Source organism: Apis florea, unplaced genomic scaffold (genome assembly GCF_048593485.1).
Source record: "Apis florea isolate Af1SG1 unplaced genomic scaffold, ASM4859348v1 contig_2274_pilon, whole genome shotgun sequence".
Classification (NCBI taxonomy): domain Eukaryota; kingdom Metazoa; phylum Arthropoda; class Insecta; order Hymenoptera; family Apidae; genus Apis; species Apis florea.
Window position 1 is genome coordinate 2792485 of NW_028256550.1, and position 25603 is coordinate 2818087.

The 25603-nt window shown below is 34.0% G+C and overlaps 1 protein-coding gene and 1 long non-coding RNA gene across 5 annotated transcripts in view; one reads left to right on the forward strand and one right to left on the reverse strand.

Moving 5' to 3' along the window:
- Positions 1-24611, forward strand: part of LOC100869964 (protein kinase C-binding protein NELL1) — a 77531-nt gene extending 52920 nt beyond the window's left edge. For all 3 annotated transcript variants that reach the window (XM_086902942.1, XM_086902943.1, XM_086902944.1), the window contains 12 exons: positions 3021-3171; positions 4688-4970; positions 5166-5321; positions 5470-5692; positions 5910-6101; positions 6763-6882; positions 7566-7826; positions 7917-8294; positions 8432-8691; positions 9153-9395; positions 12282-12331; positions 15133-24611. In XM_086902942.1, coding sequence (XP_086759068.1) covers positions 3021-3171; positions 4688-4970; positions 5166-5321; positions 5470-5692; positions 5910-6101; positions 6763-6882; positions 7566-7826; positions 7917-8294; positions 8432-8691; positions 9153-9395; positions 12282-12331; positions 15133-15991 — 3176 coding nt within the window. In that variant the 3' untranslated portion in view covers positions 15992-24611. The remainder of the gene's footprint in view (positions 1-3020; positions 3172-4687; positions 4971-5165; positions 5322-5469; positions 5693-5909; positions 6102-6762; positions 6883-7565; positions 7827-7916; positions 8295-8431; positions 8692-9152; positions 9396-12281; positions 12332-15132) is intronic.
- Positions 8566-15684, reverse strand: LOC116415383 (uncharacterized). Of its 2 annotated transcripts, none has more exons than XR_015290654.1 (3): positions 15518-15684; positions 12251-15422; positions 8566-8700 (listed from the first exon to the last, which is right to left on the reverse strand). It is a non-coding gene; the product is annotated as an uncharacterized LOC116415383 (long non-coding RNA). The 2 variants fall into 2 exon arrangements; XR_004225995.2 differs by having other exon boundaries at positions 8571-8700; positions 12424-15422.
- Positions 24612-25603: the final 992 nt, after the last annotated feature.

Here is a 25603-nt window from a genome sequence, read left to right on the forward strand (position 1 = left end):
GCACCCTCTGCCAATGGTTTCGTGGAAGTAACAATATTCTCTGCGGTTCGAAACGTTGAGCTAAAAGGGATCCACCATTTTCCTCGTCCCCCTGATTTCCCTCATTGCAATACCTTATTTTCGTTTCGTTTCTGCTCTCTCTGTTTCTTTACGAGCTGAAATCGTTGTTATTCGACCGAAATTTTCTACACGGGAGTGTGAGTTCTTGGCAAACTGTGATCGCTGTTGTTCCAAAAGTACTACATTAGGCTTGCAATTGGTTTTTTTTCTTTTGGAGGGGAGGTTATTTAAGTTAGACTATGATTGTAAAACTTTACGTATACAATGGTTTTATTATTCTGGAGATAGATGAGACATTTCTTGATGCTAAGATACTTTTAGGTCTTTGGTTAAAATTGGGAAATACTTTTAAAGTGAATCATACTTGTCGATAATTCGAGTATATAAGATGATATTGCAAACAGAAAATATGTCATCTGGAAAAACAGTGCACTGATATCATCGATGCTTTATTATTTTTTCATTAATGCCAATAGACGATATTTGTTCATTTATCGTCTCTTATTTTCCCCGCCACGCGTTTATCTCTTTTGGACGATCGATCGAGGAAGAGGAAGAAACACGGTCGGTTTCATTCAGTTCGAATTGGGAGAGCAGAGCATTGTAATCGGCGAACAAAAGATACGAGCGTATACGCCGACACGTGTCTGAGTTTTCTCTGAACATGGAAAATAAGATTTTGCGATCCCCCTTTTGTAGTCCGTTGGGGGGGAACCAGGCCTCTTCTCCTAAAATTGCTCCACCCTATGTCTCTCCCCTCTGTGGGGGAACGCCCGATCTAATCTATACGCTGTTTATTTTCGAAACGAATAACTTTCTTGCCGGACCATCTTCCCAGATGTTAAATTAACGCCGACTGCCTGCGTTCAAGATCCTCCTTTCGATCATCTTTTCTTCCCTCGAATCAAACTTCGATACGAAATTTCAATTTCACAAGCAAATTTCATGAAATGGAATTCGAGAAATTATTGTGCTGAGTCAACTTGTTAAAACTTATTGCAGCCTATTTTCAACAGTGTCGGTTTAAAAAGCAATATCAACGGGGGGATGAGTGATCGATACGTGTATTGACGTAGAATGCACGTTTACGAAAGAGATCTGTTTACTTGGCGCGTTCTGCTTGTTAAGAAAAATGTAGATACGGATAATTAAACATCGTATACCAGCCCTGGATGGTTGTTGGGAGAGCACGGTAGTAGCGGTGTCTTGTTACCTTTTATTAAGCCTGTGAAATTTGAGGCCCCTGCAAGAAACCTGGCGCATGCGTGCCACTTTCACGCGTGACAACGCACAGCTCGTGAGGGCGGTGCACAATTGGTCGTGGGCCCTGTACGATTACACGGCTCGCCTAGCGAGACGACTAATGTACTTGATCGAAGGAGGATCATCTTTACGGCTAGCATTATGGCTAGCATTTTACCGAAATTTCATCGCATGTGCCTTCACTGACAGAGTGCAAGGAGTGTCATGTTACGTGGCCATGTGGCTAGATGACACTAGTGTTCAATTAACCTAAAATGAGAGATAATCGAAACGATTGTTATGAAAGTAATTATAAACTTGCATGTTATTTTGTTTAGATATAGAAAAATATTGATCTCGCGCAAGGAATAAATTAAAAATATAGAAAGAGATATCGTGTAGTATAAAAATGAATAATTTAAAATAATACGCGATGTGTATATTTCGTGTAACGAAATGCTTGATGAAATTTATAAAAAAAAGGCAATGTTTTGAAATAAGAACACGAAATTTTGTTCGAAGTTTTCGGGACGCTACGGAGCCAGCAAATGCGACCAATCGAATTTCCATGCCGACAGGATTACGTAACCTGTACGAGTAGGAACCGTAAATTGGACAAATCGATGCAACCCTACCAAAAATTTTGTTTGACCTAGATACAGAGATCTGTGAAATCTTCGGCTCAACTTCAGTTTTCAGAAGTTTTCAGAATTCGAATTATTTTTTCAATGTATTTCTATAGACGTGTAGATAATTTCAATTCACTTCTGGATTGGATTTAATTTTAAAGTAGTAATATAAATCGTTCTTAAACTATTAAATTCCAACAATTAATATTATCGTTCTCAAAATGTATAAAAGCATATAGAAATTCGAGTAATTGAATACTCCAAATTCCTAACTTGAACTAAATCTTCTATCCATAAATTGAATAAGTTTGTTCCTAAACTTATGTATTAATTCTTCGAGTTTCTATGATTGATTGCTTCTATCGAACTTAGAGCTTCATTTTGTCTATTGCTGCGAAACTTTGAGAAGGAAAGCTTTGAACCATTAGTGTCCAAACTATTCTACTAATTTCTGATAAATCATTAATAGAAGACGTTCAAGATAGTTGTAATAAAATGGAGAGAAACGAGCGATAAGTGAATTATTCCGCAAACTATGTAACATGAAAGGAGAGATTATCGTCTGTACCATTAAAATGCGAAGGTGCTTTCGAAAAATTAGTAATTTATTATAAAAATAACGTATCTTTAATTAATCTTCAAAATCTAAGAATCTTCACTTTTGATTCGATAAAAATCTGTCCTTTTTTTTGTAACTTAAAAAAATCAGAAAGAGAAATATACACGCGTAATTATCTCAATTTTTCAAACTCTTCGAATAATCTGATAAAAAAATATTTTACGAACGAAAGTAAATCAAGTAGGCTATAAATATTGTAATAAAAAAAAAAATTGTTTAATATCAAACTAAGGTCATCTTAACCTTATTTTAAATTCTTAATACTTTGTTCTTAAATTCATAAGTAATTTTGAATAAGAGATACGATCATTAAATTAAATTTGATGAGCGTGACTGCAAATTAAATTGCAAAGATCTTCGTTATTGTTATACATTTTTCTCTTAACGAAACGTAATCATTGGTATTATTAGTAACGATATTGTAGAATGGTAGAGTGGGGCGCAGAAATGACGGAGTTTTACTACTTCAGGCGAGGAGAGGGAGCTCCGACTGAACGAGGCGAGCTTCGAACGAGCGGCCACGCTACTCCGGCGGGTTCCGGAATTCACTATAGCCGCCGCTCTACGACAAGAGGAGGCCAATTCCGGGACAATCGTCGCCTTTTCACATGGGAACAATAGGTAGGGTTCACGTGTGATTTCGTTCGATTCGAGAATTCAAAGAGAGAGTTCAAACGGGAGAAAATTTTCAAATTCTTTCTCCAGTCTTTCCTCCTTATCCCCCTATTATGATAAAAGATTTATCATAATTTTTGTAAAGAACAAAATATTATTACGATTGATACTCTCTTGTTGTAAATTCGTTCTTAATCTAAAGGCAGAAAAAGAACAAATTTTTTTTGTTTAAAGATAAAGATAATATTTCACATGTATTTGTAATGTAACGAAATTATTAATAAACGAATTATTTCATCACAATTACATTACAATCCAAACAATTCTAATCTCACTTTATGTTTGTATGAAAATCTATCTTCACGGACTTACTATATGTTTTATAAAACATAACAACAAAGGAGAAAAGTATTATGTTAGTTAAATAACGGTTTAATCCCAATCGATTGTAATTACGATTCGAAAATGAGTTAGCAACCTTTAATAGAATTGACGAACTGAAAAAGGTAGGAAGCCAGTTCTTAAGGAAGTTACTGTGTCAATTGTTGAGTTGGAACGAAGGAGAGCACTTAACCTCAAAGTAGTCGCACCCTCTGTTGGCACACGAGTAGCGCAATCTAGTCGTTTTAATCTGGCTGACATAAATTAGATGCATGTATCTACTGTCCGCGTATTTATACAATAATTAACACGCTTCGTGAAACCATAAATCATTCAGTCAGAATTCAAGAGGAATTAAATTTAATTTGATATTTCTATGAAATGTAAATTAGGATTTAGATAGTTTTATTAAATTACTAATATATCTGATTTCAATATTTAAATTTTTCTATATTTTAATCAATGTATAGTACAGTATAGTAATTTAATTTTATTTTATTCGTTTTTTTTTTTTTTTTTTTGAAAAGAATATATTAGAGATGAACGTAGAAGATAAAGGTGATATGTATTTATTAGAATTGGAATATCGATTGCATTTATTATTGTCAGGCTTTTAATCTCGATGTATTAAGGACGTGGTAGATGGATGGTAAGTGTAAAACGGAAATTGCCATGCATACACCCCATCAATTTCCTTCTGATTCAATCGCGTAATCTATTTAATTCTGTATAATATACGTTTCAATTAACAAGGTAAAATAGTTTTAATCGATCTACAGATGCGATTCGTGTACCACATTGCTTTATTGAACTTGCTCCATTAGATTGCTAAACAATTTCATGCCATTAACCAGATTCTAGTAAATTTCTAGGGATATAATCTTATAATCTTGTTCAAGTTCAACTAAGTTACAGTCTCTGTATAATCAAAACTTGATTTCCAACGGAAAATGGAAACATAAAGTAGTAAAAATAAATACAAAATAAATAAATATTTCTAGAATCGAACGAATAACAGAAATACAATACATTTTAATTTATTTCGAATTCAATCAAACGAGAATGTAATAATTTTAAATAATTTGAAAACTTGTGAAATTATTGATTATTATTTATAAAATTTTTTTCAATATTTATTCAGATATTTGGAGCTGCAGAGCAGCGGCCGTAAAGACGAACTTCGACTGCATTATGTATCACGCCGGGACGGTAGTGTCCACGTGGAGGCGTTCCCTTTTCGTCTGGCCGATGGCGCTTGGCACAGGGTCGCCCTGAGTGTAAGCGGCTCGCAGGTCGAGCTGCTCGTCGACTGTCATCCTTTGTACAGGCGGTTACTTAGGCCTGGACCACCTGACACCAATTTCACTTTGCCACAATTACAACTCTGGGTTGGCCAGAGAAATGTCAGGCACTTTCTCTTTAAGGTACCATCTCCTCTTCTTAATCTTTATCTATTTTTCTTTTTTTTTTTTTTTTAGCAAAGTATTGATGTTCGATTATAAAAAAAAAAAAAAAAAAAAAGAAAAGAAAAAGGAAAAAAGAAAAATGGAACGCAATTATAATCTTTTAAGAGAAATTTTAATCAACTGAGACAAGTTCGTACGATTTTCGCGCCACAGGGTGCTTTGCAGGATGTGAAGCTGATACCAGGCCCCCATGGCTACCTTTCCCAATGTCCCCAGCTTGATTCGTCTTGTCCCACTTGCGGTCAATTTTCTATATTACAAAACACAGTGGAACAGCTGATGCATAATCTCAACGAGCTCACGCGTAGGGTGAGTATATCCCTTCACCAGGTTTTAATTTTACTTTTGTATTTGTGTATGGTTAAGTTTTTAATTATTATATATAAAAAAAAAAATGATACTTTTGAAAAGTAATTAGAAAACTTTGGTTTCCTCTCATTCCCATCCTTCCTTTTAGCTAGCCGCTGCAGAGGGCAGGATAAGCAAAGTGGAGGAGTGCGAGTGCCAAAAGTCGTGCAGGGCAAATGGCACCGTTCACGAGGATGGTGCGACCTGGGAAAAGGGTTGCCAACAGTGTTCCTGCGTTCATGGGGAGATTGAGTGCAGACCGACACCCTGTGCGCCTGTAACCTGCAAGAATCCTGTCATTCCTCAAGGACAATGTTGTCCTATATGTTTAAGTAAGTATCGTGTTATTTTTTTGAATTAAAAATTGTAATCTTAAATTGTGCGTGATTAATCGAATGTTTTAATCAATGGATAAAAAAAAAAAAAAAAAAAAAAAAAGCTTGGTCCAATTCTAGTTGATCAATTTTAAAAATAATTTGAGAACAAATTTTTTTTTTCTAAATATTATATGTTAATTATTAATGTTATGTGATCAATAATTGCCTCCAGAGCAATGTTATTTGCACGGAGTAATTTACGATCACGGTGAGAAAGTTTCGCCGAAACAGTGCGTAGAGTGCGACTGTTTCGATGGCAGCTTCACTTGCCAGAGATTCGACACTGAAACAAGATGTCCGCCATTGCCCTGTCCACCGAGCGAGCAGATCAGCGTAGCCGAAGAATGCTGCAAGTTCTGTCCGGGTATGGTTATTTATAGAAGTATATTTCAAATCACTAAATATTTTATGATACTCATCGTCGTGATTAATCTTCTTCGATGCTTGCAAGAATACATGAACATTCAATTGAGAGTGAATCGCAATCGTTCATACGTATGACGATAACGTTTGAATGCTTAATCATCAAGTATTACTAATTTTAATATTTCGAAAAAAATCATTTATAGAATCGTGCTTGAACTGTATTATAATGATTAATCAATCGATTATACAGCCCATGGCAAAAAATATTTATCAAGGCAAATGTCTTAAGAGATCAATATACTATAAATCTATTCAATTTGTCATAGATTTTAATTGAAATATATATTTTTTTAATTATATATATTAAGCAAAATTTTGCTAAGGGTTGGATTCGATATTACGATTCAATCGTCATTTATTACTAAAATTTTTTTAATTAAAAAATGAAAAGAACGATGCATGCCATTTTATGGTACTCACATTAAAAAAATCCCTAGGCGAAATTTCCTCTTTTCTGCTATCAATATTCATATCCTAAATGGCATGGCAGCCAAGCAATATCTAAACCGAGAAAAACGATTCTAACCATTTGATTCCAACGCTAATAATTGAATTTTCTAACCATCTCTGCATTTTCCTGGCTAACCCAATTTAACCAGGGGTGGACTACTGTGCGAAGGGCCACAAGTGTCATGCTAATGCGTCCTGCCTGAATCTGCAGACAACGTACGCCTGCCATTGCGATATCGGTTTCCAGGGGGACGGTCATAACTGTCACGGTATCTAATGCTTCTCTAACTTTGCTGTCTCTCTTTTTGTGTATGTCTTTTCTTCTCTTTTTTCTTTGCGTCGATATTTAATAGCCTTTAATTCAATTAAATCCACTGAGATGGCGATCGTGATATTTCCGTCGGTTCCGACCCTTCATCGTTAAATATATAGAAGATCGATGTTAGTACACGCATAATCATATAGCATATGTTTGTTCGTCCGTGATTTTATTGATAGTCAAACATGTCAAAAAAATAAATTTTTCGTGATCGTGATTTCGTATCAAAATTAGTAACGTGTGTGTTCATGTTTCTGTAATATTTAGATTCAAATCGATTGATGCTTTGTTTATAGATAATTAAAGTTTGAGATTCGTGAAATAAAAATTACTTGAATGAAAAAGATCATCAGTCACGTAATACTATGCTATAAAACAAAGATGGTTTTCGCAATTATGTAATAGAAATAAAAGCATTTTTTTTCTAAAGTTATATTTTTGCACCTTAAAAATTATTCTCGTCGTTCTATTTATTTTAGTAGAATGTATATAAGTTTGACCTTCAAATGACCTAAAATAAAATATCATTTATCTATATAGTGTAGAATTGATTGGTTATTCGGATCATTTGAGGGTCTGTCTAAGTAAAAGAAATTAATCGAAAATAATTGATTAAATACGTTAACGTCACAGACATAGATGAATGCAAACAGCAAGGTGGCTCCGAGGGGCACCATTGTAACGCAAACACTAAATGTGTGAACGTGAATGGCTCTTACACGTGCGAGTGTCTTCCGGGTTACCACAGAGTAGACAAATTCAACTGCGCCGAGTTAGACGAGTGTGCGACTGGTCATCATGCGTGCGACGAGCACGCCACCTGCGTGAACACAGCAGGAAGTTACTATTGCATCTGTGAAGATGGCTACACTGGCGACGGTTACACATGCAAACGTATGTTTATTCTCTATAATGTTTTTCTCATGTTCTGGTTCCGTCTTCCTGTTGTTTTAAATTAAAAAAATTTTTGTTCATCTTCTTTAGCCGTTTGCAATCAAACCTGTCAAAATGGCGGTGAATGCGTGGCGCCAGGAAGATGTTCCTGTCGGCGTGGCTACATAGGCAATAGTTGTGAATTAGATTTGGACGAGTGTGCGAGTGATTTACATCGGTGTCATCAATCATCAACGTGTTTCAATATGCCCGGTTGGTATTATTGTCGTTGTAAACCGGGTTACAGAAGCGCCCTCCATGATAGTACTCAGGGTACACAATGTCTCGATATCGACGAGTGCAATGACCAAACGATCGAGAGGAGGCATACCTGTCATCCTAGTGCTAAGTGTGTCAATACCGAGGGTGGTTATGAATGTATTTGCCCGCCTCAAGAGGAAAATAGTACTATGGAGGAATGTAGACTGAGTAAGTATATATATATATATATATATATATATATTTTTTTTTATATAATTCTAGGGATTTTTCCATTATCAAGTTTTAATGGTAACAACTCGAAATACATTTATAAGGAAGAAGTAAAGTACTTGTATGGTTAATAGGTTGTTGGTTCGAAAATCAAGAAGTGAAAAACGGAGAAACTTTAGCACCAGCCGAAAATTCCTGTAGGAGATGCACTTGCAAAGATGGTGTTGTTACGTGTAGGGACCCAATTTGCGATTGCAGCGCTCCAGGAAGTCATCGGGATAAGTGTTGTCCGCAATGTGATCCTGCAGCTTCTTGTAGGCATCAAGAACTTCATCATCTAGTCTTCAGAAGTGGCGAACGATGGATATACCAATGTCAGACTTGTGAATGCCTGGTAATGGCACTAATAAAAATTATACAGTCAATTTCATTTTCTTTAATAACATCCACTTTTAATCTTCTATGATCTAATTATTGCTAAATAAAATATATTATTCAAATAACATTGCAATCTTGATCCGTAATAAGCAATTATCTTCAGTGAAATTGGAAACCATAAATGTTTATTCGGAATCATTATCTTAATTATAGAATAATATTGTTACTCGATTTACAATTTAACAATTTTTCGTATGTCGAATTTTTAATTCGAAAACCAACAGAAAGCCAAATAATATATATCTAGATAAGAAATTTCAAGCGAATATTTTATCTCGGAACAAAATTATATTCGAAAGTAATTTGGATCATAAAGTTTCATCTTTCGCGATAAAATTAGATTCTATATTATTCTTAACAATCACATTTAATAGTTTTAATTTGAAATGTTTAGAATTATGACATGATTTATTTCAGTACGGCGAAGTAGACTGCTGGCAAATGGAATGTCCACCAGTGACTTGCTCAAACCCTGTGACAGAGGATGGGGATTGTTGTCCTCGTTGCGAAGACGATCCCTGCGCGAGAGAAACGCTTGGAAATGACACATCTCTCTCGGTATTAACTAGGCCACAACCTTGCAGCTACTCTGGAATTATCCACGAGAGTGGCAGCTCCTGGCAGGATCCCCATGACAAGTGCACCACGTGCGAGTGCAAGGTAAGAAGGATGTCCGGCTGTGGTAACGTCGGGGGACCGCATAATCGTTCGCCTCACAAGATACGAATAAAATAGGGGGGTTCGTGAGGAAAGAGAGACACGAAACGTTATGGAGAAACTGTGCCTTAGACAATAGATTTTAAAATTAATAATGTATAATGATTTTTTAGCAGAATATTCTTTTTTTAATTTCTTTGATGAAACAAGATATATTCTTTGTAATAAAATGTTATTTAATAACACTTGTTTATAACATGGATAAATGTTAGAAAGAATTTCATTTTATCGTGTTCTCTTTTCACATGAAATCAAGAAATCAAGGTCAGTAAATAAATAAAAAAGACTAAATATCGCCTTCATTTAGCCGTGGATCTGTCCTGCGTCTGATCAAATTACGTTTACTGTGTTCCTACGAGGTGCGACCAGTTGCTGTGCGGGAAGCGATCATTTTCAAAATACATTGATATATTTACATAATACATGTGGCGGATTAATATTGTACTCGAAATGATTTTATCTGATGATATTTCCTATAAGCTTTAATTGAGATGACCTCAAATTGGTTGAAGTAAACTTTTAACATTATTTTGCATTCTGTATGAATAATCATTAGCATTGATATAATTATTTATTAACACATGTGTTAAATAATATAGATAATTGTAAATATATTTGTTGAAATTTTTGAATTAATTAAAAAATATGATATTTTATCAACTTTGTTAATTTTTTGTAAACTATTTGAAAATAATAACTATCACATGATCTTCTTAAATTTACAACAAATTATCCGCCACGTGTTTAACTAAAATCACACACATTAACATATAAATTTATTTTTTAATCATTTTTTTTTTCTCTTTGTTTTCGTCTCACTGTCATTTTTTTTTTTTTTTATCGTATTAGTAGGTAACCCTCGTATAATACAAGGTACCTATACATATATTGACTATCATTTATTTCCAGTATGCCATTATTTGCGGTGTGTATAACGCGAGTCAACTTTTTGCAAGCCTAATTGCGCTAAAATTTTATTCTTTATTTTACGCTGAGAGAAAATTTGATCAAATTCTATTTCGGAATTTTCTTTAAAGTCTTTGAAGTACATATGAAAACGATGACTAATGACGAATCAAATATAATCTCACTTATACACATAGTATATAGTTCTAGTTCGCATAATCATCAGTTTATTAATTAGAGTAATTTAGAATGATAATAACGATATAAAAATTAGATTAATTAATAATATTCTAAATTTAGAATGAATTTAAAATTGCAAGTAGTTGAAACACAATTTAACCTTAAGTATTTATGGTAGAATAAAATTTAAGCATAGAATAGAATTAAGCTAGACTTAAGTTGGCATTAGAGTACTTAAAACTGATTAAGACTCATTTATAGTTTAACAATTAAATTCGAATCTATTCGAATCAATCGAATCTAATCAAATTTAACATAGTTATATATTAAGAATTACAGATAACCTGCTTCAAAGGCTGAACGAAGTCTTGGATTAAATTAAACTTATTTAGAAATATGTTCTCTCGGCGTGAGCTACCATTGCGTCGTGCTAATATTATGCAAATTATCTGATGCTGTATTCACCACTTGTAAATTATTTCAACTCGAATATCTGTTTTATCAATACTAGCGTACGAGATACGTTCAGGGGCGTCCCTAAGTTAGCGTAGACTATTATGTGCAATGTTTTTTCGTTAGCTGCCTTGCACGCGGCAGTGTTCATTATTATTATTATTATTATTATTATTATTATTATTGTTATTATTATTATTATTATTATTATTATACTATTTAATCTTTCACTTTAAGTAAGAAAGACGACATTTCTAATTCGGCACCGTATATCCATATGTGTATTTACTATGTGCATGTTTATTCGTGATATCAGAATAATCACGTAATATTGTACGTAACGTAGAAACGAAAGCCGTTTAATTAATTACTGTTATCGTTGTAATCGTTATCATTATTATTATTATTATTTTTTTTTTGTAGTAATTTTTATTTAATCAATTGTACAATTATTATTATTATCTCTTTTTTTTCGTTTCAACCCTTGCTCACTGTATGAATCAGATATTATTAAATAGCTTTTGAACGAAAATCAAGGAAAATAGCTATTGATGGGTGATAAATCGTAAGTTATCGTATCGTTTAGATTCTTCACATCTTCACGGTGGTCATCATTTACAAACATGTCATTTACAAACTTTTTTGAACACTGCCGCGTAAAGTAAAACCGAAATCATGCGCGCAAAACATAAAACTCTGATCAATATCGATCCAATTTTTCCAATGTGATTCGAGTTAAAAACTCTTATTGCTTCGGGTCGGCCCTGCATGGATCGTGTTCAGTACGTATATATTCGCCTAATAACGACTAATTTTCAATTCGATTTCATTACAACTAAGCGTAGCATGACCTCCACCTCGTCAATTTATTATAATCTATTTTAAGAAAGAATCAATAGCAAAAATATCGACAAATATTAATATTTAATTTTTAAATAAATGTCGATATGTGTTTTTAATAAGTTATAAAATTGTAGAATGAGGAAATTATTAAAAAAAAAATAAATAAATAGAAAGGGGAAAAAGTAACTAGAATTGGAATCTATAAACAGATTTTCAAAGAACGAAAAAAATAATTGAATATACGTGTTTAAACGTGAATAATTTGAAATAAATGGACGAGGAGAGATGGGCTGATGTGTTAAAAATAAGATAATTAACATAGAAAGAGCGAACGGAGTGTTGTGTAATCATGCTGCGAAATTCTTAATCTCATGTCATTTCATAACATAAACACACATCAGCCGTGAATGTCTAACCTGACTAGCCTAACGATGGGTATCCTTGCAGGTGCCGTACTGCGCCCAATTGGTGAGCAATAGCGCGTGTTGTGTGCATCGGTAATCACGTCACTTCTACCTCACCTATAATCTTCTCTACCCGCCTTTTCTTCTCTTTTATTTATTGTTAATGTTTGTTCTTTTATTCTTACTTCTTCACTTGTCACGAGCTCGAATGCTTTTATTTATTCTTCTGTCCGCTTATTTCGAATAGCACCTTGGTACCCACTTCTCTCCCCTTTTTGGCCGTTGGCCAAATTAATCGCTTCTTATCTACAAGCCCTCGTTTCGATTTTACTTTTTCTCTCGTAATATTCGTTTGGAATCCATTAGAGGAAGTAATCTAGTAACATGTCCCTGGTTCATTCGTTCGTAGAGGTCTCTTGCGTTCGTTGATCGCCGCACGCTGGTCACCAGGCATGAACCTTTTTCGACGTTTTCCTTGCGTTAGGTTACATGCACTGATCGTTTATGCCACGTGTATTTAAAATTCGTTCAAGTTTTTTTTTTTTTTTTTTTTTTATAAAGTAATAATAATAATTGGTGACTTTTCTTTTTATCTATCTGATAATGTTCTTTCGGTTTTCGGGAATTTTTTTTAATAAAAGATCGTATAAAAAAAAAGGGGGGTGGCGTATATATTAATAAATATATTATACGATCTTTTTGACAGCGTGTGGCATAGACAAGTAGTGACACCGCGCAAGAAAGTTTTTAACTCTCCAAGGGTAAAATCGCGAGCACGTCGCATGTTTCGTATTAAGAATTATATTCAGAATTACTCTTGATCGATCTGAGAAGACGATTATTATCTTATTTATTTTTTAACGATTCGTAATATATATTTATAAATATTTCGTGGTTAAATCAACAATCAATGCTATTGGTGCTAAATTCAAAATATCAAATTTATTTATCATTAAAAAAAAAATGAATGTTAATTATTTTTATTATTAAAAAAGTATAAAAAAATTTGTGCAATTGGAAAGAAGTGAAATATTATTATTGATTAATTGATTCTAATATTATCGATTGCACTTTTCTTTCCTTTCCTCTGAAAATAAAAGATAAATCTATTATTATTATTATTATTATTGCTTTTGAATATTTCTTTCCGTCGATCGTTCGATCAAGAATGCTCAATACGATCCTCCACTTTAATTACAGTGGTTGAATGCACGTTTACAATGATTCGCATGTACCGATTCACCTCACGTTTTTTCTTTCTGACTAAAAAAAAAAAAAAAAAAAAAAAAAATACAATTAACGTCTCAATTCATTCGATTCGAAAACGCACATTAAAAATGCACTGTCGTTAAATTGACGAAAAGAGATAAATTCGGATTTCTAAAATATTTGATATCGGTCGGGTGCACGACGCACGTGGTGACAGACACACGCTCACGTACAAATATACGTACACACAATTGCATTATAATTCATTTTTTGTGTTTCCTTTATTATTATTATTATTATTGTTATTGTTATTATTATTACTATTATTATTATTATTACTATTATTATTATTATTATTACTATTATTACTATTATTACTATTATTATTATTATTATTATGATTTTGTTACACTTGAGCCTCTTTTGCACCCTCCTCTGATCTGCATTCGAGATTCGATAGAAGCACCAAGAATCTCTTTCTCTGTCTATCGAGTATTATCTAGCAATGATTCTGGCAAGAAAAAAAAAATAAATAAAATAACAAATTTAAGAATAATTCTTATGAAGAAGAAAAAAATCTAAGTTTTGAAATTGTACAAAACACAATATAACCTATATTTTTATATAAATCAGATTTTAAAAGGATTTGAAAACTATATCGTTTTCTTTGTGAATTTGATACAAATTACAATCATGATCAAAACACTTAAGACACATAACACATAAGACTTAGTCAGTTTTGTTAAAATCATTGCTGGAAGTAGTAATAACCTAGATACGGTATCCTCAAGGTGTCAGATAAATACTATGAAATTCATTGTTTTGTTTCCCGAATGTCAGAGCATGAGTCTGTTATGAGTCGAGTTCTTGTAATTTGTGCTTGTAAAAGCAACATTTTCTTTATTAATCGTGCACGAGAAAGATCCATCGAATCTGGGTGATCAACATATATATTATATATATATATATAAAGGACGCAAATTTTCCACCACAAACGGATTCACCGTGCAATCGTCGTACGCGATTTCGACGAAACAATGAATTACATATTATGTGGAGGATTACCCGAGTATCCCCTTCAACAATGCGAAAAGTCTTGGACCAACGTTAATCAGGATGATTACAATATCCGCGATTATCATATGCTTTCTCATAATGAATCAACGAATATCGATTCATATCATATACAACGAGCATTGAACACGTACGATTCGTTCTAACCTTTCAAAAGTTAAAGAAACGATCATGCACGCACACAAATTCACGTCGAAATCAGACGCACTTCCCTAATAGGTTCTCCGGATAAATTTAAATCAAATAAAACTATCATATCTTCTCTTTAAATTCGCCGAAATATTAAAAACAATCGCATTACAGATCACGCCGAGATAAATCATATTTTGTACAATTTGAAATTTCCCGCTTCTGATTATCCTCTACAACTATGCAGATCACGCACCCGATAGATGGCAGCACGCACGCGTACACCAAGACTTTTCGCGCGGGCAAGGGAGTATTCGCGTTGAATTTTTGTGCAAAGAATGAAAAGAAAAATAGAAATAAATTGATTGAAAAAAAAAAAAAAAGAAACGGAAGAGGGCGAAAGTCAGGCGAACACGACACAGTCGCTTGGTCCCGTTCGTTTCGCCGTTGGCTAACCCAGTGTCCAACGAACCTCTCCGTAGGACGGGCAGCTATGCTGCAGCTACGATTACGGCTGCGCTGGCGATCTGGGCAGCAACAAGCAGCAGCAACGTCCTCCAGTCGTTGTTCCTGAGCCTGTCGTACGCAGTCTACCGAGTTCTACGCGGTCACCGATGGTTGATGGTGCATCGGAAGCAGCTGTATCAGCGGTTACCGCTTCCGCTAGTCCAACACCAGTCACCAGCGCTCACCTCCTCTCGGCATCGTCTTCTTCCTCATCCGTTAACAACGCCGCCGCCGGTGGTGGGTCGACCATCGTCAGAAAAAATCACTGGAACGTACAAAACAACCTGCCAAAACCATCCCAACAACAGAGGGACGGTCGTCACGTCAGAGTGCAAACACAACAGCAACAACAAATTTTACCGACAGCCAGGTACCAGCTGGTTTCTGGAGCAGCGACGGCGTCGTCGTCGGCGCCTGAACGCGTTACATCCGCGTCGACGTCGTCGACGACGACGATTAAAGCTCCGAACAAATCACAGACGTCCGCAACGAGACGTCAGCGCGCTAAAGCGGTCAACAACAGTCTCGGGAACCTGCGTCAGCGCGGCAATGTATCCTCCTCCTCCTCCTCCTCTTCCCCCTCTTCATCCTCGTCATCGCTATCGTCGTTCTCCTCGTCACCTCTCGCAATGCTGGTGCCATCTGGAACAAATCTCGAGCCCCAAGCTGACAACGTCTCAACCATTAACGACAACAATACTAGGGAGAATGTGGTCGCGAACGGTTACCGTCAGCCGGCATCGACAGGAGGGCACCATCGGCGCAGCGATGGCGGAGAATCCGTGGCGCGCAACAGTGGTGCCACCTGAGGCTGACGCTCGCGTGGACAGTTAGAAGAGAAAGAAATAAACACTGGCAAGGCATTCCAAGGGGTGTAGCACGGGAACTGGGCCGTGGCCCGATATAGGAGCGAGTTTGGAGAAGCGTTCTCCCTATGGTCATCTATGATCGTCTAATTGAGGCCGTTGTCGAGGGAAGCGAGTGCACTGAACAAGAGGAACGCGACCACGGAGTGATACGCGTGAAAAGCACAACAAGGGGAAGTCCGTTTGGATTTGATTGTTCGACGATCAACAAGCGTGATACCACAACATGCTAAAGGATGAACAACGTCCAGTTTCCCTGGCGAGATCGATCCTCGTCCAACTTCCAGAAATCGTTGCGTATCTAGATCGTCTGTCAAGATACATTTCTTATTATCTGTGGTCTGTGCTTGTCCGACTTGAGTCACGATAGGACGTGGGAAAAGCTATCGACACTCGAGTTTGGATATAGATTAGGTCAAGCTTGACGCTTCGAGGACACAGTGTTCAGCGAGGAGTAATGATTGACCGAGGAAAGTTGTAGGTGTGCCAAAAATGTGAGCCAGCCAACACCGAGAACCGAAATTGGAAGTTTTTGTTTGTAACGACATACGCGGACTCGATACGTTCCCTCCGATTACTTCTTTTCTTTTTAATTTTTGTTTTTTTTTTTTTTTTCTCTCTCGTTTTGTTTCTTTTCTCGTCCCGAAGAGATCGAACAATCGAACAAAGGGCGGGTCCGTTATTGTCGTTGGTCGGACGAAATGTCTTTCCTCGCGTTTTGAGCTGGGTCAAGCATAACACAAGTGAGAGAGAATCGAGAAACTGAGCCCGTGACGCGCGGTGTCCTTCGGAGCGTTCTCTGATAAAAAGCAACATCGATCACACGCTTTCGCGATTCCTTTCTTTGGCATAATGTTGAACAGGTAGCGCACAATATTTGGGCCTTATAAAAATTATAAACAGGAAAACGAAAAAATAAAAAAAAAAAAAAATAAATAAAAAAAGAAGGGTGTCTTTCTTCGTCTTTTCGCAAAACGGAAAGGCTGATACCGCGTAATTTGAATCGTGTTCTCTGTTTTTAAGGCAAGACGAGAATATTAACGAAAAGTAAAATGATAGGAATTATCGTAATTTATCGTAAGGAATTGAATATCCCAACAAGAAGGACAAAGAAATAAAAATATCGAATTGCGTTATGAAGAGCTCCGTAATATACTTATTAATATATACAAATATATATATATATATATGTATATTATATATATATATGTATAAATATATATATATATACGTGATGTATATTCAATATACGGAATCATGCGTGAAACGATTCTATTTATAGAGATTAATGTGAATCGAGATCGATCTTGTCGATTATAAAACAAAAAAAAGAAAGGAGAAGTACGTGTACACCTATACATATATGTATAAAAAAGAAAAAAAAAAAGAGTATTCTCTTTGGATCATATCTCGACAATATAAGGTAAACGCGCGATATACACCAAATTATCATAATGCGGACGTTATAGAGATCGTGTCTTCTTGGATAAAATGGAAGCGATTAATTAAAAGGGCAAAAAAGAAAAAAAGAAAAAAAAAAAAAGAAAAAAAATAAAGTGGATAAAAAATCGTATAGTCTTTACGCTTGAAACGTTAACGTTTAAGAGTCATCGTTATGTATTAGGATAACGCCAAGATTCCGATTCTCCGTGGAGATCTTGAGAGAGAGAGATAGCAACACGCTTTTCTTTGTAGAGGGCCAATTATATATAAGCCGGTTCAGTTTCTCTGGTTCTGAAACGCTGAATGGTTTATGCCTGATCCATATGTGTCGAATCATAGAGCGCGCGACCTGTGCCTCCGAGGATTCAACATCCATTAGTCTTCGCTATTTATGCAGTGGAAGGTTGAACGTGTTCGTGTTCGATTATTTCAAGCAAAAATTACATTTCAGATATTTTATTTGTATTATTACAATATTCTTTGATCATTACGATAAAAGCATATATATATAAAGTCATTTGAATCCGTTAGAAAATAGGTTAGAAAGTTTTTAGATTTGGTTTAATTACAGGTAACAAAATAAAGCTCAAGTAATATTTTGAAAAATGCATTGTTATTGATTGAATTTATGCAAGTATTTTTCGATTGAAGTATATTTCGATTAAGGACACGTTTAATTTTTCACCGATGTGATTGGGTATTCTTTTCAATTATAAGTTGCATACCGGACGATGAACGTGCCGGCTTGCTTGAACGATTCTTTATCTCGCTCAACCCAATGCGATCACTACGACTACATTCCTCCTTGATTAACAATAAGTAGGCACTAAAAAATGAGAGAAACATATAAATATATATATATATATTTATAAATATTTATATATATATATATAAATATATAAATAAACGAGGAAATAAAAATGTGGATAAATTAATTAATTAAAGAAGCAAGGAATGGATGGATAAATAAAATAAATAAATATAATATATATATATATACACATATGTATATATATATATATATATATATATACATATATATATATAAATATATATACAGTGTTGTATAAAAGTTTTAGGTCACTTATCAAACAAGAATATTTTGTTTTCGTGATATTTAATATTATTCTAATTCTGTCATTATTATTTAATTAAAATGTGTTCAATACAAGAATTTAATTACTTTGAAAAATATAAATTTATCTAAAATATAATGTTCTATGTACACGTATTACTTTTTTTTTCTTTCCAATTGTTTCGTTTTTCTTTTTTTTTTCATAAAATTGTCCTCCATTTTTCTATTTCATCGACATAAATCACTTTCGTATCATTTTCTATCATTTATTTTATTATCCTCATATTTTTGAATGTTAAGTTAACCAAGAAGATAAGATAACGAACAAGATTTCGTATATATAATACATATTTAGTTAACAATGATAAGACCAATAATATAAATGACCTAAAACTTTTTGTATAGTACAGTATATATACATGAAGAGAAGGCATTAATATAATATACATGTACGTATATATATATATATATAAATAAGGATAAAGATGAAGCATTCAAATAACGAATCAATTAATGGCAAAAGAAGCGTACATTCGTAATCGTTTATTCGATGTGCAATAACGTAACGGTAACGGCTTAATTTGTAAAGGAAGCTATTAGATACGCGGAACCAGTGTTGCTCTACATACATTTAAGGGAGGATTTTCATTAGTGTAACACAGTGAACATTTGTTAGTCACAGTCGCGTGGCGGCTGTTGCCCTCTAGTATTCCACCGTGCTTAAATCTTTGATTTCTTTCTTTCTTTCTTTCTTTCTTTCTTTTTTTTTTTTTTTAAATATACGTTCAACGAAATCTCGAGAAATATTCATTCGAACCGACTCGTGGAAAAATTGGCGCGGAGGACGGCCATTTTGTATTATAACAAATTCGTCACGTGACACAACGAAGAATTGACGTAAGATGGCGGCCAGTCATGCGACTTGGAAGTTCAGAGCACTCGTACGAAATGACGACGATTCGTTTCAATTTTTTATATACAAGAATATAATTTCCCATCGCGATTACTTTCCATTGAAAACGGAATGGAAAGGGTCGCAAGTAGTTCCTCGCAAGTTAAGAAAAAAAAAAGAATTGAACAACGAGCTTTGTGCACTTCGTACGTGTACACGAACGAGATATACATATACACGCGCATAAATATGACCGAGAAATGAACGTGCATTGGGTAAATAAATTAATCGCTATTATCTAAAAATTGATCGAATTGAACACGCTGCGTTGCTCTGATTGTATATAGGATGTGTAATATTAGACAACATATTAGTGAGGCGTACATGTACACACATCAACAAAGTTAAAATAGAACCAAGGCTATTCCCTTCGTGAAAATTCAATTACGAACGAATTAATGACACCAAAAAACGAGATAAACAATATATGACATTGAATTTATTGATGTGCGACAAAAAGAATGATGATGATGATGATGAATGATGATGGATGACGAAGAGAGAAGGAAATTTTCTCGGATTATTTTGATCGATAAATTAACATTTATTATTGCCACGTGAAATTTTCAAAAATTAAAGACCAACGTTGAATTTTTTCTCTCTTTAAATCGTTTTATAGGTTATGCATTCTCTCTCTCTCTCTCTCTCTCTCTCTCTCTCTCTCTCTCTCTCTCTCTCTCTCTTGTTCTCTTCGCAATGTTTTTCAAAATTCCATGACGAGAACGGGACAAAGAGATCGGCGCATCGTATCGTAAACTAGCATACAATTAATTGATAAATAAATAGAATTGTATTAATTATTGTATTATCGATAAATAATCGTGTTAAGCATTTACGACAAATTAACTCTCGAGGAGTGGGGAATAAGAAGAGGAAGGACGAGTCGAAATATTATATAGATATGTAAAATGGAAACGAGAAGAGAAAGGACAAAAAGGAAATATCAGAATCATTGAAAATTAGAGGCGATATTAATTATTAAAGTATTGTACTACGTTAGATGTAACGTTGCGTGGCCGTGGAAGAGGAGAGGAGAAGATAAATACAAATGCTCCGTTGCCAGCTTTTTTGCTATAATAATATTTTTATCATATACACATCGTAATCTAAGAACGTTCAACAATAAGAAACATTCAAAATTACTTCACGTTTGATGAGAAAACAGAAAATTATTCTTGATGAATCTTTGTGATCGGCATGATGGAATCACACGTCTCCTTTCGAGGAATTAATTACATACTTATTTCTGGCAACGCGGCATCATTTGTCCGCCATCATTCGTGCGTTGTCCTTTATTCGATTAGACAAGATAGCCAAGACAGATCTCATTACGAGGTAGATAGGGCATGTAAGTATAAATCGTTAGGTAGGGTAGATACCTGAAAGCAGGGCGGCGATAAACTTGAGCCAACGTCGCGTGCCATAGCGAATTTAATCGTAATAGCATTCACTCGTTGCTCTTCATACTTTGGATAGATGATTTGAAAACTCAGAAAACTCGGAAAAAAAAGAAAAAAAGAAAAAAGAAACGAAAAAAAATCGACGAAGGAAAAAACGATGAAATACGGGGAGAAACCTACCTTTCACTGGAAAAAATACAAAAGAGAAAGCTCTAAACGAACTCTGTTGATAAAAAAAAAAGAAAAAAAAAAGGAAAAAAAAAGGAAAGAAATAAGTAGTTAAGAAACAGCGAAAGAGATCAGCTGGAAGACCTCTTTTATAGTGTTAACTTAATTATTAATAACAGTTTACCACGTTATTCCTGACTATTGTTAGTTAATGCCTAATTACTTATTACCGAAGTAATTAACTTACACAACGATTAACTAGTAAGCGCTTTTAAATTAAAGGAATATTAAACGAGGATCTAATTACAGCCAGCCTAGTCTCAGTTTAATCTGTGCTAACACGTAGACGTTTTTACCGTTACTATCTACTGGCACTAATTGTTAACGCCATCATCACTGTTTCGTTCGATTTCGTCATGTACATGCGTGATCAGCGGAGTCTGCATTAACTTTCGTGGCCTAGACCTTTGCAAAGACGAAACAAATACAACTTGAAAGGGAAATAAATTTTTTTTTCTTTTTTTTTTTTTTTTCCCTAAGAGTTGGATATATCGAGCAAATTCTTACTCAATCTATCGAAGATTCTTTCCTCCAGCAATAAAACATTTTATCCTATTTCTTCTATTCACCATTTACGGTCACTTTACGGCCACAGAAGCGGCTGCAGCGTCCCAGTCTATCTGGTATACACACGCAACATCGAACCAGACAAATCAAACGAATCGTTGCTAGTATTATACTTGTCTCGATACGCATACTAATGGCTGGCGCAATCGTCACTGCCGAAATTATTATCATCGTCATCTTTGTTCATTTTGATTATCGTATCAGGGTACAGGCGGTCGACAACTAAACGTCGAGTTTGTAAAATTGTTAACCACGTGCTCTTTAAACTAACTAACTGTCATAACTATCGTCTAACTATTTACTAAACTTATCGCTGTCATTGAAATGGTCACAACTCGCGATATATATTATAAATACGTAATCTTGTTTCTTTTGTTTTGTTTTTTTTTTTTTTTTTTTTTTTCGTACGAATCGATCGAGATTGTAAATCTTGGATCGATACACGAGCGTTGAGACCGACACGAAAAACCGGACGAAAAAGAAGACGAAAATCGAGTGTTTGCGTCTGCGCCGCCCTCTGCATATAAGGTGTACGCTACCTGGTGATGTGACGTCGGTAAATTCAATTAGACTGTGTACGAACGTGAAATTTCGCTCTTCCAAATGTGTATGTGTACTGATCACTCTTCGACTGCCGTACGTACATTCAAATCCACTGTTTCGTCGTATCAACTTAGGCAAACGTATCCGGATACGTTTGATTAAGGGGAGAATATTAATCTTCGTTGATTTTTTGAACGTTTATTCCGGCTATATGGAATTGTGAAATGACGAACATCACAATATTACGATTCCTTGTAACCATTATTATTATTATTATTATTATTATTATTATTATTATTCCACTTACGTGGAATGATAAATGGGAATCGTTAATCGCGGGTGAAGTTTGCGTGAAATAGGTTATCGATTTATGTTTGGTATACGGCGAATAAAAAAAGAAAAAGAAAAAAAAAAAAAAGAAAAGATCAAAATAAGTAATTGATATCATAATCATCGAGGATTTATGATGTTTTGCCGATGTCATGTCACTAACATCATATTTCCGCCTACCTTGTCCTTCCTCCTTCCCCCTGACTCTTCCTTCAGTCGCCAGTATCAAGTTCTCCTCGAGCGAACGAAACGTTCTCTGACCGAACTGAACTTGTTTCTACCCATTGCTCACGATTAACCCATGTATAATCATGAGACTGTTGACCAATACGAAACCGATCGATCGTGTTGTCCAAGATGATTGACTGACTGAAAATTCTTGTTAACCCTGTATAGACAACATAGTTCCTAGCTTAATTTCATCCCATCCAAATATAAACCATTTATATAGCCCAACTTTCTCATTCAGATTTTCAATTCAGAAAGGTAACGATGACTTAACTCAGGTTTAACTAATGCGATATAGACTTAGCCTAAACTGAAACTTATAAATTCATCCTAGATGAAATTCGTTATAGTTCGGTAATAACTTAACTTAACCTTAATTGAAACAACTTCAGAGACTTGTTATATAGCGCTAGTTGTCAGGCCTAGCTTTAATCTCGGTACGGAATAGCGTTAATCGTTATAATAAGATTAAGCCTGTAAAAGGTGTTATATATATATATATATATATGATCAAGGGTTAACGAAGCAACGATTCTTGGACTCGATCGTTTCCTGTTGGTCGTGAAAAAAATCGTTTGTAACCGCGTGCAACGATTATCTCGAGCGTTTTATGTCGGTCACGGACTGAAGCTGGGTGCGGAAAGGAAGTATAAACGAATATTATATATGTAAATCTCGAATTTTTGGGATCCAGAATGCTATGATATAAAAGGAAAAAGAAAAAAAAAAAAAAAAAAAAAAAAATAAACGTGTTTTCGAGCGTCGCCCGGATGAATAAAAAGCAATTACTATATCTATAGCTTTGTTTTTTTTTTTCGTCTTATTAATAGCTGACCAGATTCACGTTCCTTCTCGAAAGTCTCATTCAATTTTTTCGTTCATCAAAGAGTTTATCATCGGGAAATTTAATCGAAAGAAGAAGAAAAAAAAAGGGAAAAGAAAAGGCCTGATTAAATTAATTTATCAAAATTTTACAATTACGTCATCAATCACGTTCCCATGCTTGTTGTGCGGCGAATGTTTTTACATATATGTACAAGTTTGATTAGCCTACGAATCAAGGACGGATCCAGATTCGTAAAACATAGGAGGATCGCAACCTAACCTCTAAATCTTGATTATTAACATTATCGACGAGTCGTTGGAAATACGTAATGTATAATTACGTACAATTAAATTTCGTCTCGATTAAATTATAGCATTAATGAAATATATTTTATTTTTCGTTTTTCTCGTTTATGTTATTTTTAAATAGCGCCAACGTTTCTTTCTCGTCCAATGAATCCACTGGATCCGCTCACGTTCACGATTTATTGTACAGTATCAGCTGTGTTAACAGTGTAAAAGAATTGATTTTCTAGTCAAGCCATGATTATTAGTAATTTTAAGTTGGCACTCGATAATTTTTACAACATACCATTGTGAATATAATGTAAGATATTTTCCTCCTTCTTTTTTCACTCTCTCTCTCTCTCTCTCTCTCTCTCTCTCTCTTCTTCTTTCCTTTTAATTTTTAAGTCGCACGCGGCTCGTCGTTAAGGGAAATGAATATTCGTAAATAATATATCAAGAAATGATTAAGAGGATAATTGTGAAATACGAATTCAATGTATTAATTATTATGAATCATTATTATTATTATAATTCTTACAATTATGATTATCATTATTATCATTATTATTATTACGATGATTTTAATTATGGTTATTAATTGATTGATCGTCGATTATTACTACAATTATATAATACCTTTGTAAATGAGAATCAAGATATTGACGGATAGGTGAAAAACTTAATAAATTGAAAATTCTATTAACCCAAACGCGTTCCACTGTTATTCCAATTCCCGTTGAATTATTTATAAACTTTTTCGAGATTAATAAATTAAGAAAAGATTTTCGAATTTTTTGTTTAGTATAATTAATTTTTTTGTTCAACTTTTAATAATTTAAATTTCAAATCATATTTTATTTTTACAAAAATTAATTTATTCTATTTTAAAAAAGAAATTTTAGAAAAACGGTTCTCATTAGATATTTTATTACATTACATTTATCGCATATTTCATTCGACAAAACATGTTTTCGTACATTTTCTTTAAAATTTTGAAGCAATTAATGAATTAACAATTAATGAAAAGTGATACAGTTTAAATATTATTTTTATATATCTTCTATTTTATCATTATTTTCTTGTAGTCTATATTTCAGCTTCTTCTCGTAAATATCATGTTGAACAACAAATGGAATAAATAATAATATGCAAAATTGTATCTTTCAATTTTCATGAAATCGTGTTTATATATAAAAATTACAGTATCAATAGATAAAAATTATAAATTGCATAAAATACACATTGAAGGAAATAATCGTTTATATGTTTATATGTAGTTATAATAAAGATAGAAATAATTGCTACATAATAATAATTAAATAACAAAAGATGATAGAATTAATTAAAATTTCATTTTTCAACATCTCATTTTTTTCATTTGTAATATAGCTCTTGCATTGAATCGTTCAATTGTGATCCACGTATATGTAAACAAATCTACATATTCTATCGTTTAACTGATATCAGTTTGGGTTATCGTTTATATTCTTTCTTATTGTTAAGCTGTTGAAAGAGTCGAATTCGTAAATTTTATAAGGCCACGACACTTTCTTTTGTGCAACGTGATTTTCTAAATATTTTTTAGCCACGATAATAGAAATAAAAATTCAAAAGTTAAAATTTATTCTAGAATAAACACTTCTCCATGTTAATCTCTATTTTTACTATAAAATTATTATCTCTATTTTTACGTAAAATAAA